Raw genomic sequence first — 12,919 nt, forward strand, 5'->3', positions numbered from 1 at the left:
TCAAATTTTAGGTTAATTGTTTTCTCTAGGGTCAATGTCAGTGCATGGGTTTCCAAACCGCTCAAAAGGGTATTTATATGAGAATGTAAGTGTTTTAAGTAAATTTACACAGAGCGAATCTATTTCCTCATACATTTATTTTCTCATATCTACTCTATTTATAAATATCTACATGCAAATAGAATTGCGATTGATAACACTTTGTAATGAACGATATTGTGGAAAAAAGGTGTTTTTTCCAGATGTGTGTTAAATTCAAACATTCATTCTTAGAAAGTCAAATACCGGTATTATAGTAGTACTAATACAAAAAAAATAATTTCATGTTAACACTTATTATTATTGGTTAGAAGGTTGACGTTATTTTTACATAAATTGAAATAATATATAATTGTACATTTAAATTATGACGTCATACTCATTGTACAAAAATGTACATTGAGAATTATGACGTCATATACGAAGAACATTTTCGCTGGAACTTTAAAAGTGGCATAGTCATTGACCAAACTAAACTCATAGGAAATAATATGAAAGCCGAAATATTACCTCACTTAGTTGTTAAAATTAAATTATAAGTATAAGCATTATTCTCATTACCTTTTGGGTTCTTTTTCATAGACGCAGATGTCCTTCCGTTTTGTCTATGTCTTCAGTAACCCAACAAATATTGAGAATATTGCTTAATTAAACAGCAACTGCAACAATATACATTTAAAAGTACTGACTCTTGATTTTGCGATGACTACTGTACCCATATATTCTGCACATTTAATTTTCATGGTTTCTTCTCTTCTACGAAATTAAATTCCACGTGAAAATTAACCTGTTTACAGTACAGTATTTGGATTTTATTGAAAGAATCGTTCGACAGACAAACATTTACCTTTTGGGACAAGAATAACAACAATCTTGGCATTTTCAAATAATAACGACGGATATTGCGCCAGGGCTTAAGCGTACATATACATGTACCAACACCTCAAAGAAAGACAACGAAAAACCAGACATTTTACGATAAAACGTTTTATTGCAAATATGGAAAATCAAACCTTAACATCATCATTAATATATCCTAAGTTTCTAACCATGCTTTTTATGTCCGTGGTTGAACACCAGCCACGGAAACACCGACAATTTCTGCTTAACAAATAATAGGTGTTATACAACATGCCAAGTAGATAGTTTTAAGTCAGCTTGAAATAGTTTGGTGAGAAACAATAGTGCATTTGTTTCATCACTCATTACCATTAATGTCATCACGCCATATAATAGCTATATTTGAACATTGGAACGTTAAAACTTAAACAAACTCTAAGTAAGTACAAATCATTTTAACACCAAATCCGTACATCCATGGAAAATGACGAATGGGCTTTGGAACGTTTTTAATTCCATTATCAATACTTGTGAATACTGTGAACCAACGTAATCTTAGCGTTGATTTCTAAAAAATACGCCGCCGCCGCAAAAAAAAAAAAAAAATTCAAATCAAATCACTAATTAAATGTATTTAGCCATGAAAACGCGAAATTAAATTACCGCAAGCATAAGTTGGTTTACAGTAGTTACATGAAGGATTTTTCTGCCGATATGTAATTATTCCTGAATAATAGTGATTACTTTTCAGTAATATCTATCCTCTTTGTATTTATGTTCCTAATATGTTTTTGGATTACGTATATTTCAAACTAACAAACATTATTTATCGTTTGAAGTTTTTTTGTGGAAGAATGGGTCTTTTCTGATTATTTTCTTGTCATTGTCTCGATTCTTTGGTATAAATCCGTATATGATAAATTTAACAAAATAAAATCTTCGAAACATCACACCAAACATTTGACTGTGTGTGATTTTAAATAGTTAAATCAGCTGATAAATATAAGTACATGTGCATGGCAAAGAAACTAAATCTAAGATACTGTAAGCGCCATACTGAATAAAGTACATAAAAATTTAAAAGCATTCATTAAAACATTTCCAACCAACAATTTCACTATGCGGTCAACTTTATGAATATTATGCATCATTTAATCAATGGCATTGGACAATATAATTAGCACCAAATGTACGGATTTGACTGTATAGCATATACTGTTAACCAACTCATTTTCGTACTCAAATTAATTAAGAATATTTCGCGGGAAAGCAGAAATTGCGAACATCAAACGCTGCTAAAAAGTATCAAGCAGCAGGTACTGTACAATCATGTGAATCTAAATGCGGAATTAAATCACCGCCCATAATAGTAGGCACGGAAACGCGGAATTATTCCCTGCGAAAATAAGTTGGTATACATTGCATACATCAAAAAGGATACACCGGTACATCTTTAAATCCAATATCTAAATACGTTATATGTAACATCTAAATAAGTATCACATCAGCAGAAAAAAAAATGTGAATGAGACATTAAAAACTCAGGGAAGTAATTGTTGGTGGATTGACTCAGCTTAATGTCCTATTATAATTAACAGCTGATTAAGATTATCTAATGACGACCTCCCTTGCATGAAAGGTGTTGCGTGCGTTGACCACTGTATGATTTTAGAGGCTGCAGTATATGTATTAGCGTTGTGCCACTTTGTAACTCTTTGGACTCTTTCCTTTATACTTAACAACAATTTAGATATATAGTAGTAACCATACCAATGGGACTAGTACTTGATAGACGTTTATAGGACCAGCATAAACCCACATAATCAATCATGTTACTGTATTAAGTTCAATTATGCTAAAATATATAGATCAACGATTTAAAAAACACTAGTCTAATAAAAAATATAAGCTATACTACCATTTAATGTAATATTGCAAATGATTTGTATTAAAATTATGTATACCATACTCTTGATATTTTATGGAAGCATAATTCTGGATCCTCCAAGAACTGTATCACAAATGCATTTACATGTTCGCTATGCACCAATTGAGGTATTTCATCACATCAAACGAAAGTGATTGGAAGGTGATCGTAGGGCGGTGAGTTTTTGTATAATAATATTTCAATTAACGTACATCAGCATTAAATAATGGAATCATATCTATAAAAGGACTAGCAATCAAGAACGCACATGCATATAATTATAGAAGCTTTTTTGAAATCAAAACAGAGAGAATACTCCTTTATATTTTAACCTTTAAATTTAAGTAATACAATCAAACAGCATATAGAGTGACTACATGATTTTGTGTACGACCATTGTTCACACATAATAATGATTCTATTCTATGCTAAAAATAAATAACCCAAAGTATCAAAGGGCTATGTATGGCTGGCCCCAAAATTAGTAAAAATGTCCAAACTGTTGTTCAGTATTTTGATTGTTGGATTTTACATATTTCGTATACCCCTAATTTAATTGTACATCTAATGATGGTTTTCTAATTTTCAATTGTTGTTGACATGGTAATCACTCGAAATATACATAAATTGTGAAAATGTGGAAATTTTGACAATTTTGGCCGTTTTTGACAGGGTTTTGTTTTAGAAACCAAAGAGCGCATCCTGGAACAAACTTGATATTTCTCCTAAAGATTTATTGGAAGTTGAGACATATGTTCAGTAAATATTGAGTTTGTTAAATGATGTGCTCTATAGTTTCATAGTAAAAAACGAAGCAAAAAAAAATGGCAAATTTTTTTTATTGTTACCATGACAACTACATCTGCAAAATTAGGAAACAGTAATTATAGTTGAATCAGGGATATACTGATTATTACAAAGTAATCACTCAAAAACAGTTTTGAAAATGTCATGAATTTGTGGGCCAAAAAGGGCCCAAACCATACATAGTTCTTTCTCATTTACCCAATTTTGTGTGTGAGTTGTGTTAAAATGAACGATAATGTGTTTAATTCAAAACTTTGAATTAACAGAAATTGAAAACTTTTAGAAATATATTTCACTCAAAATATAGCCAAAATGTTTTTCTTAATTATCTGTTTCCTCAATCGAAGTAGAAAGGTTCGTGCAACAACAAAAAGAGTTACATTATGTACGTCATGTGGAATGTATGCATATATACCAAAAGAAAATTTTTGAGAAAAAAAATACCCATATCAATATATAAAGATATAAACGTGAACATATGTATAACACTTAATTAAAATAACCATTTATGATATACATTATATCTGCATATGACTGAATAGTTATGTAAATAGTTCATTTATCTTTTCATTATCTTTTCATAATATAACACCAGGGCCATTTTCGTTTATACGGAACAACCGGTTCGACCGTTGCTTAAAGTCATTATTTCAAGTATAAATCCTGACAGACCTGCAGTTTTTTATACAGAGAGTCAGGCCTATGAGGGCGTTGCGAAGGTTCGTCTGAAAACAAAATATAATCACCAGGTCCATCTTTAATTAATAAACGAACAACTAGGTCCAACCAGTCAAACCGTATAATCGAAAACGGCCCAATTAAATTATATGGACTACTTAAACCTATTTAAGGAGGTACATTGTAATACTGTTTATGACTATATATTTTAAAGTATTATTTTCTGTATGAGTACATTGTATAAATACATATTTCAAAAAAAAAAACAAAAAAAAAACAGCCATTTTCCCCGAGAAGGAATGTAAAATTTGAAAGAATTATTAGGTGTATGACTCTTAAACGAAGATTTAAAATAAACCTCACTCAACCCATAAAACTGGTGACAACATTTCAATTATTGTTAACATCATTTATTTTTTCTGTACTTTTATATTGGTTTTTCCCAAATTTTATTTATGTTACATTGTTCTGTACAATGACACTTTACCAAGCAATTGTGCACAAATATCACATGGTATTCTCTGCTAAACACGCAAATAATTATGAATTGTAAAAGCTTTAATTGTAGGATATCGCGAATGCATTAACACTCATCAATTTCAAAGTTGAAGAACAATTACAAGAAATTTTGTAGAGGTATACTTGTTTTGATAGAGATAACCATAGGTCATAATCTAGCACTGTGTATGAATTCAGCTGATACATGTACAATGTATCCACCAGATACTTAACTTAACAAGTAACCCACATTTTAAGTACAATTAAATAATGTAACAAAGCTAAAAGCTCAAGGCACTTTATGATGTCTATATAAACAACGATAATTTCCTTTATGGAATCAATAACACAATTCAGTCAATAGCAAAAAATCAATGATCCATTTTTTGTTAATTTAATAACATCAAAAATAATTTTAATAAAAAAAACACCTCTTAGGCATCAATAGTATATCTTAGAAGAATCAAAAAAAGTCATATTAATAGATATTTGCTATTGCAAAATGACCATAATTTGTACCTCTTTTCTGATCTATCAGTGCTATTCCCCTTTATTTCAATATGTTACTTTTAGACAATTGTGTGTGAAATTAAGGGGAGTAACTCTGACATATCATAATGCAAATTAATGGGTGCACTATTACGTATGTATACAAGCAAACACCTGTAAAACCTTGACTAAAATCACCTTAAAAAAATCATTAAAACACCTTGAAATGCCCTTTAATCCTAGAACTCTTAATCATAAATTAGCTTCTTTTTCGTGGCAGTTAATTTTATCTCAAATATTATCAGGTCCTTGATTTTCGTTGATACAAACATTTATGGGTAAAAAAGGACACTTTAAAGTGTGAATGAAGACCATTTCATCATCAACTCACATATTTTAGATAGTTTTATAAAAGGCAAGCAAATAGGCCTGAAAACACAGCTACAAATCAAATGTAATGTTAGTTTGAGTGGGTTTTTTTAATATGTAAGGGAATTTTAGGGCAGTTTTTAAGAGATCTAGATTTGTGGGATTCTACTTGCGGTAGTGCTTAGTCAAACTAGTGATCATACAAATAGCTAAGAAAATTAGAATAACACCAATAAACAACATATTTTGCAGTGTGTGTTCCAAAATGTTAAATCTATAGCTCCGAAGCGAGGACTTGAAGGTATACCTACATGTATTTCACTTTTCACAGTGTCCATAAAACAAGTAAGGCTTACACACACTGCTATACTCATCTTGATATTTATACATTACATAGGATATACATGTATGTATATATATCAATGGAAAAAAAAATATGAATAAAAAACTCTTTTTACAAGGGACAGTTTTCCACTGAGAATGAGACCGAATTTAGACCACTTTTGGTTGTAAATTTGCATAACCTCAGCATCAGAGCTGAATCAGAAGTATCTTAAATAGAAAACACATCTGGAAGACTTTCATACACACTTACATATAAATTACATAAATTGATTACATTTCTCATGTCAATAACGTCTAAATATATAACTTTAACTTTGCCACTCATGAGTTATTGTCAGAAACTAATGTATTTTTCCATTTAAGAATCAAATAAAAGATGCATAACTTTATCAAACTACAATGAGTTTAGTTCAATAAGCAATTTTATGGACTAGTCTCAATTTTCATGATTGCATGCTCAATTTCTCAAACCCCAAACTGACCAAAGTCACCATATTCCATCTTTGCATACAGACAAGTTATCTCCCTTGTGGATATAGGTATTTATTGTGATCTACTTATTTTATTAGCAAAACTTGCATCGCTTTCTTCAAAAAAAGGAACATTTCATTCACAAATATATGATGTCACATTTAATAGTTATTACTTTAATTTGCAAAGACAGATAACTTTTCATGCAAAGAGGGAATATTCAAAAGAGACATGATATAAAGAATAAAGTAAAAATATCCTGTGTATTTTTTCAGCTTGATTATAGGGAAGAAATGAAACTAACAAAATAGGATGAATACATAACAGTTTACCCACAGAAAAATGCTTCAGCATTGAGTAAAATGCTGTGCCTCATTTCACTTGGAAATTAAAAACATATCATAGCACCACCTACAACCTACCATCAAGGGCAGATTACTTTTTAATATGCTAAGATATTCTAAGAATACATAATTATTTTGTCTGTATCATCAGAAATAGACAATTGTTTAATTAAAATAAACCCTACAAATGTTTTCCTTTGGAAGAGGCACTAATTACAACAAATATCATTGAATATGAAATTAAATCCAAAGATCTAAATATGTTAAAGTTTAAATGAAACAGATATCCCTTTTGATAAATTGTTCATGCTCTCAGCCATAATTCAGCATTTAAACTCTTCTAATTGTAAGACTGGGATATTCCATTATGAAATTTCAGGGGTGAATGAGACAAAAATCAAGAACACTATATCATCTTTAAATATATTTCAAATATCAATACATTTTTGTGACATTTACTGTTAAATAAAAAATCATGATAATTGTAGCATTAATTTTGTATTTTGATTGTCTTATGTTTTTCTTTAAATAAAATATAACTTGCATGCTATATAATTGTGAAATGTCCAAATTAAAGCTTTTTTTTTATCAAAATTGCATTGTTTCAATTAAAGTTTCAATATTTCAATAGATTAAATATCCAAGCTAATAATTGTCGAGCTTGAGAAATTAAGTAAACAAGTAAGTGCATAGTTCCCTTATTTTACATTTAATATTTAAACTTAACTATTCATAACACTATATAAATATAGAGCATATCATTCATTACCTTATTTCAGATTCAATTTCTAAAAATAATTGTTCATAAAATTATGTAAACATAGAAAACAAGTAAACTACTAGATAGGGACATATTTATATCTGTGTTTCCTTAAAATAAATATGACTCTGAAAGTTACATTGATTCTAGATACAAAAACAGAACTTGTAGATATTGATATGAGGTACAACATAAAATCTGTATACACTATATGTATTTATATCACATATAACAAAACCTTCTTTTAAACTAAAATACACCTCCAATGAATGTAAATCTGACTAAAAGATATAGGGGATAACCGCTTTCCGTTCCGGCGGGTACCTTGTGAATGTCTCGTTATACCATCGATGGACAAGGTAGCCCTCGATTAGCTGGTTAGTGAGAACAAACACCCAAAGATAGAGACATACCTCGTGTTCCCAGCCGACCACTGTAGAGATAGCAAAGTAAATTATGATCTCCATCAAAAAATGTGGACAGGACACATACTCAAACAAGTCTCCGTGTGGAATGTGATGCTTCCTGTCGACCACATTACCTGAAAAAATACAACATATCAATATATCATATAATTTAAATTAAATTTTACCAGTATTTAGGAACTCCTCTGTACCTGGTTTTATTCTATGTTGATAAAAGAGAAGGGTTAAGACGTAGTAACCTTAATTTTACATCAAACTTAACAAACAGATTTCTAATTAAAGTACACTTGACAAGAGCAATAGTTTCACATAAAACCTGTTTACATTAAATTTGATTTGTTTAGTCAAACCATACAATTATTGAAAAACTACATTATGTTCAACTAAATATAAATCCAGTTTACATTACTCTCATAGTCTCTATAAGTGTAGCATTATGAAATTATCTCCCCTTTGACCACACACAAACTTAAACCCAATTACAACAACAAATGTCTAATTTAGGGGAGGGGGGGGACATCTCACATTGAACATTTTTCCATTAGAATGCAGAGACCAAGTGTCAGGAAAGGAAAGAAAAGTGGAAACAGATTGATATATGATTTCCTCATTTACACAAAGAAAACTAAAATTTCCATGTAAGTAATTTATGGGACTCGTGCTTTTCCTGTTGGTCCCACTACAGTATATCTACAAATATGAAAATTAGTGTTCTGGACTTGCCATAAAAAATCTTACATAGATTGCTGCCCTCCTTACCATTCTTATCCTGTCGTAGCTTCGCCATTTTCTTGTTGACACTGTATTGTTTGTAGCTGGCGTATACAAACAAGGCTAACGCATACCACTGCATCCATGACAGTGACGAGATATCATCTACCAGTAAACAAAAAAATCATTAATATTATATAGTGGTTTAGACTAGTACTGTAACAACATGGTAGTGAAATCATATAAGACTTTTACATATTTTGTATTATTTACTTTAGAGGATAAAAAGAGTTATTTCCCTTTATTCATTTATCTTATGCTTCAACATCTATGCGTTAACATTTATTAAAAGGTCTGTAACATTGCTATGCATGGGAATACATGGTGAGTTGGCAATACTGCATTCTAACATACTTAGATAAATACATATATTGTCATGGTAAGTAAGTGGGATAACATGTACACATACACAAGGATTTGTAATTCAGAACATCAAGCTTACAATTGTTGTGGTTACTTTACTTTTAGGTCTCTCTGATGTTTAAGCTTACCACGATATGTTTAATATGTTGATAAACATAAAAACAATAATCAAAGAATATTAAATTCATTTAAAATTAGTACTGTAATTGCCGTAATTAGTGCCCAGGGCAATTTAAACTGTAACAAAGCAAGAAATTTATTAGGAACCAAAATGTAAGTTGAAGGCGAAAAAACTGAAACAATAGTCAGCCATACTGTGGCTTGTTCCGTACTCCTGGTACATTAATCTGTCACAGAAAACATGCTTCCCTATGCTACATGTAATTCCATATCTGTAAAGTAAAGGCAGGGTTCTCACTATGTTTTTTAATAGTGGTTATATCAGAAGAGACAACAGGTACCTACCATAAGAGACTTGGCTGGCTCGAGATAATGACAGGATGGAGATACCAATACTGGAGTAGAACAGTATACCCACGAGGTAGATCATAAGGCTCATCTTACTGCTGGAGTAACTATTAATAAAACAGGTTTCTATAGTCCGACGGATCACTTGTATCTCTTCCATCACAAGGGCTAGCACCATAGCAAGAGGAGTGGATAGTTCTAGATCTGCAAAAAACACATTGTGTTAGATACATTTATGATATAATAATCATTTTTGTTACTACATTTTGTATGTTTAACCGACCAATGCATATATATAAGAATTATATGTTTTGATTAGGTTTACCTTAATCAAATTATTCAAATGATGATGAATTTCTATATGAACCTGCATTGCCATTAAATGAAATAATATAGAAGTAATTTACTTCCTCTAAAGAAGGAAGCCTGTATTTTGTAATTTATACTAATGGTTATATACCACTTGTTCATTGATAAGACATTAAAAGATACTCTTTTTGAGAAAAAGAAATCATCAAATATTGTTTATTTAAACTACATATAGCGCTATTTTACTTCTCAAAAATATATCCGAGATAGAGACTGAAGACACTTTACATACAGTGGACCCATGATAATCCAAACAATTATGTTCCTGGCCTGATTGCTAATTTACCAAACTACCCGATTCAGTGTACGTAGTCAATTAACAGATATATTGCCAGATTTTTCCATCTGGTCAAAAGACTATTGGCATCCGGATCATTGCAGGGCCAGTGTATATGCTACATGTATATACATGTAATTAATTTGTGTCTATAATGAAATAGAAAGTGTTGAATGAAGTCTGTTTATATTCAGCAGCTGACCTTCGGTGTCCTTGCCAGGATGACCTATATGTGCAAGGAAGTCTTTGATCCATTCTGGCCAAACTCCAGTCCCTAAAACTGTGTAGAGTGTAACGGCTAACACCGTCGAGTTAACTACAACACCTGTCAGGTAGAAATGGCGGAACCAGCTACAAAGAAAGAAAAGATACAATGATAGAAAGAAAAAAAGCCTATTTCAACTATATATGATTACTCCACAAATATATATACATAGATTTAATTTTCATCCTACATGTATTTATCTCATGAGGATCTGATTATTTGTTAAAAGGATATGGTGAAATAAAGCCTATGTTGTTGCAACCAAATACAAATTAATCTAAATATTACACAGGTTAATTAACGTTGGGTGCACTGCATATTGATATGTACTATACATACAAATGTAACAGTCCTATATTTGAGTAACTAGATACCAAAATGCAGGATAATGCGGAATGAAAATGCAATATTTATAAAAAAAGGGAGTCGTATTTTTTTTTTGCCGATTTGAGATTTTTGAAAGACTTGTTGTGCATGCATGCACTTTTGAATTCTATTGTCTCGTTTTGATGTAGAATGACACTATAAATATATATACATGTACATGCTCTCCATTGACAACGATAGATCTAGAGCCATCATACTCAGTGGAAATGTCATGGATGACAGAGTTATACTTGTGTTCTATTTTCAGCCCCATAGAGAGCAATGGAGGAACCCGCAATGATGATTTAGTTCGTGACTTTTAAGAAAATTAAGACAATGAAGTTTTTTTTACTGAACTCACCTATTGTTAATTTGAATGAAAACGTATAAAATTATAATAACAATCTTCCACAGAATCTTGCATTTGAGTAACAGTTGCTCAAATGAATTGACTGCTGCATGTGCTCATATAATATGCGATGTTGTGCCCAACTTATAGAGTAATTGTCTCCACTTTCAGCACTGTATTTTCAAAATTTGTCAATGCTTCGTTTTCAAAATATCATTATTTTGGTGCAACATTGAATTTTTATGATGTCATTTCCTTCTTTGTTCTTACCAAAATGGCATCGAACAAGTTTTGCTTTCTAATATAAACGCTGTTTTCTCAAAAAGTAGGTAACAGATTATTATGCAAATATTATGAGCTGAAAATGTAAAAAGGTAAAAATACATAGAATATGTAATAGTGAAAAAACGAGTGACGAATACTTATGTATGACAGTAGTTATAAAATTCAGACTACAATTTGCACAGGTGCTTGAAGTTCTGATTATAAATATATAATAATCATAGCATAAACAATATCATATTACTACTCAAACACCTGTGCAATCTGACAATGTCAAACACGTTTTTGGTTAGGAAGAAATCAAGTGTTTCATTGTCCATCAATGAAACTTATGGTCCATATAAATGTTTGCTATGGGGTTCATTGTTTATAAAATCGACACCTGTGTATGTTTGATAGTTTACTTGTTTTTTTACTCCCTGAACATAATATTATATACAACTAATCTTTACTATAAATTCAACGTAAACTGGTATAGTCTGACAGTTACACTTCATGTACCTTTTCGGCACCTGTAGTATGTTGTCTCGTAAATTAAATCCGTGTAATTTACGGACTTTTCCGAATAAATAGAGATCATGGATGAAACTTGGAAAGTATGAACTGTATTCGACAGTTAAATAACCAATAATGATAGCTAAAGTAGCAGTATTCCACACAACGCTCAGCGGAAACATCTTCGATTAACAACACCGGAAGCAATCTCTGTATATTTAAAATTAGTTTCGAAACCGGTATGGCAAAAATTTCCGGATGATTATGCACACATGTACAGTTTACATCCTAGTCAAATTGCCTAAAATATTGACATAGCCGAATAGTGTTGCAAAATAAATATATCAATAAATAAAATAAAAAGCGGAGTTATAATAATAATGATAAGAAAAAAATACGCGAGACATTAAATACCAGAAACATAGATATACAATGTATTGTATACATGTACATATAATTCATTTTTGCTTGTTACGAGCATTTTCATTGGCTTAAAAATTTACTTTATGAGCCCATAAAGGAAAAAATGGCGTCGCCGTTTGTAACGTCGCTTCTGATTGGCTGAGATGACGGCGTAATAATTTCATAGACAAAAGAGTCCCAAACTGGTCGGCATTTACAGTACTACGATCTAGCTATATTGTAGTCTATCTAACATGTATTCAAATTATTTAAAAGTAACATCACTTCAATGTGGGACTTCACATAGCAGCCCATGGAATAAAAGTGACCAAAAATTTAAAAAAACCTCTCTACAGCATGAAATTGAACGATTTCACCATTTTATTTTTTCGAGATATCGGCAGCCATACTGTACATGTACGTGCACGTACATGTACATATAGATCTGCATTTACGTGTAACACAGTGGCTTATACCATTCCTTTAAAACAAGATATACATGGAAAATAACGAAATATAC

General features: G+C 31.0%; 1 protein-coding gene across 1 annotated transcript; it reads right to left on the minus strand.

Annotated features, from left to right (window-relative positions):
* Positions 1-1,010: 1,010 nt before the first annotated feature.
* On the minus strand, positions 1,011-12,188 carry LOC138328217 (polyprenal reductase-like). The gene is made up of 5 exons (XM_069274916.1): positions 12,004-12,188; positions 10,443-10,591; positions 9,592-9,798; positions 8,752-8,868; positions 1,011-8,108 (listed from the first exon to the last, which is right to left on the minus strand). The coding sequence occupies exons 1-5, from the start codon at positions 12,177-12,179 to the stop codon at positions 7,849-7,851; spliced, it is 909 nt and encodes a 302-aa protein (XP_069131017.1). The 5' UTR covers positions 12,180-12,188; the 3' UTR covers positions 1,011-7,848.
* Positions 12,189-12,919: the final 731 nt, after the last annotated feature.

This window comes from Argopecten irradians, chromosome 7 (assembly GCF_041381155.1).
Source record: "Argopecten irradians isolate NY chromosome 7, Ai_NY, whole genome shotgun sequence".
NCBI lineage: Eukaryota > Metazoa > Mollusca > Bivalvia > Pectinida > Pectinidae > Argopecten > Argopecten irradians.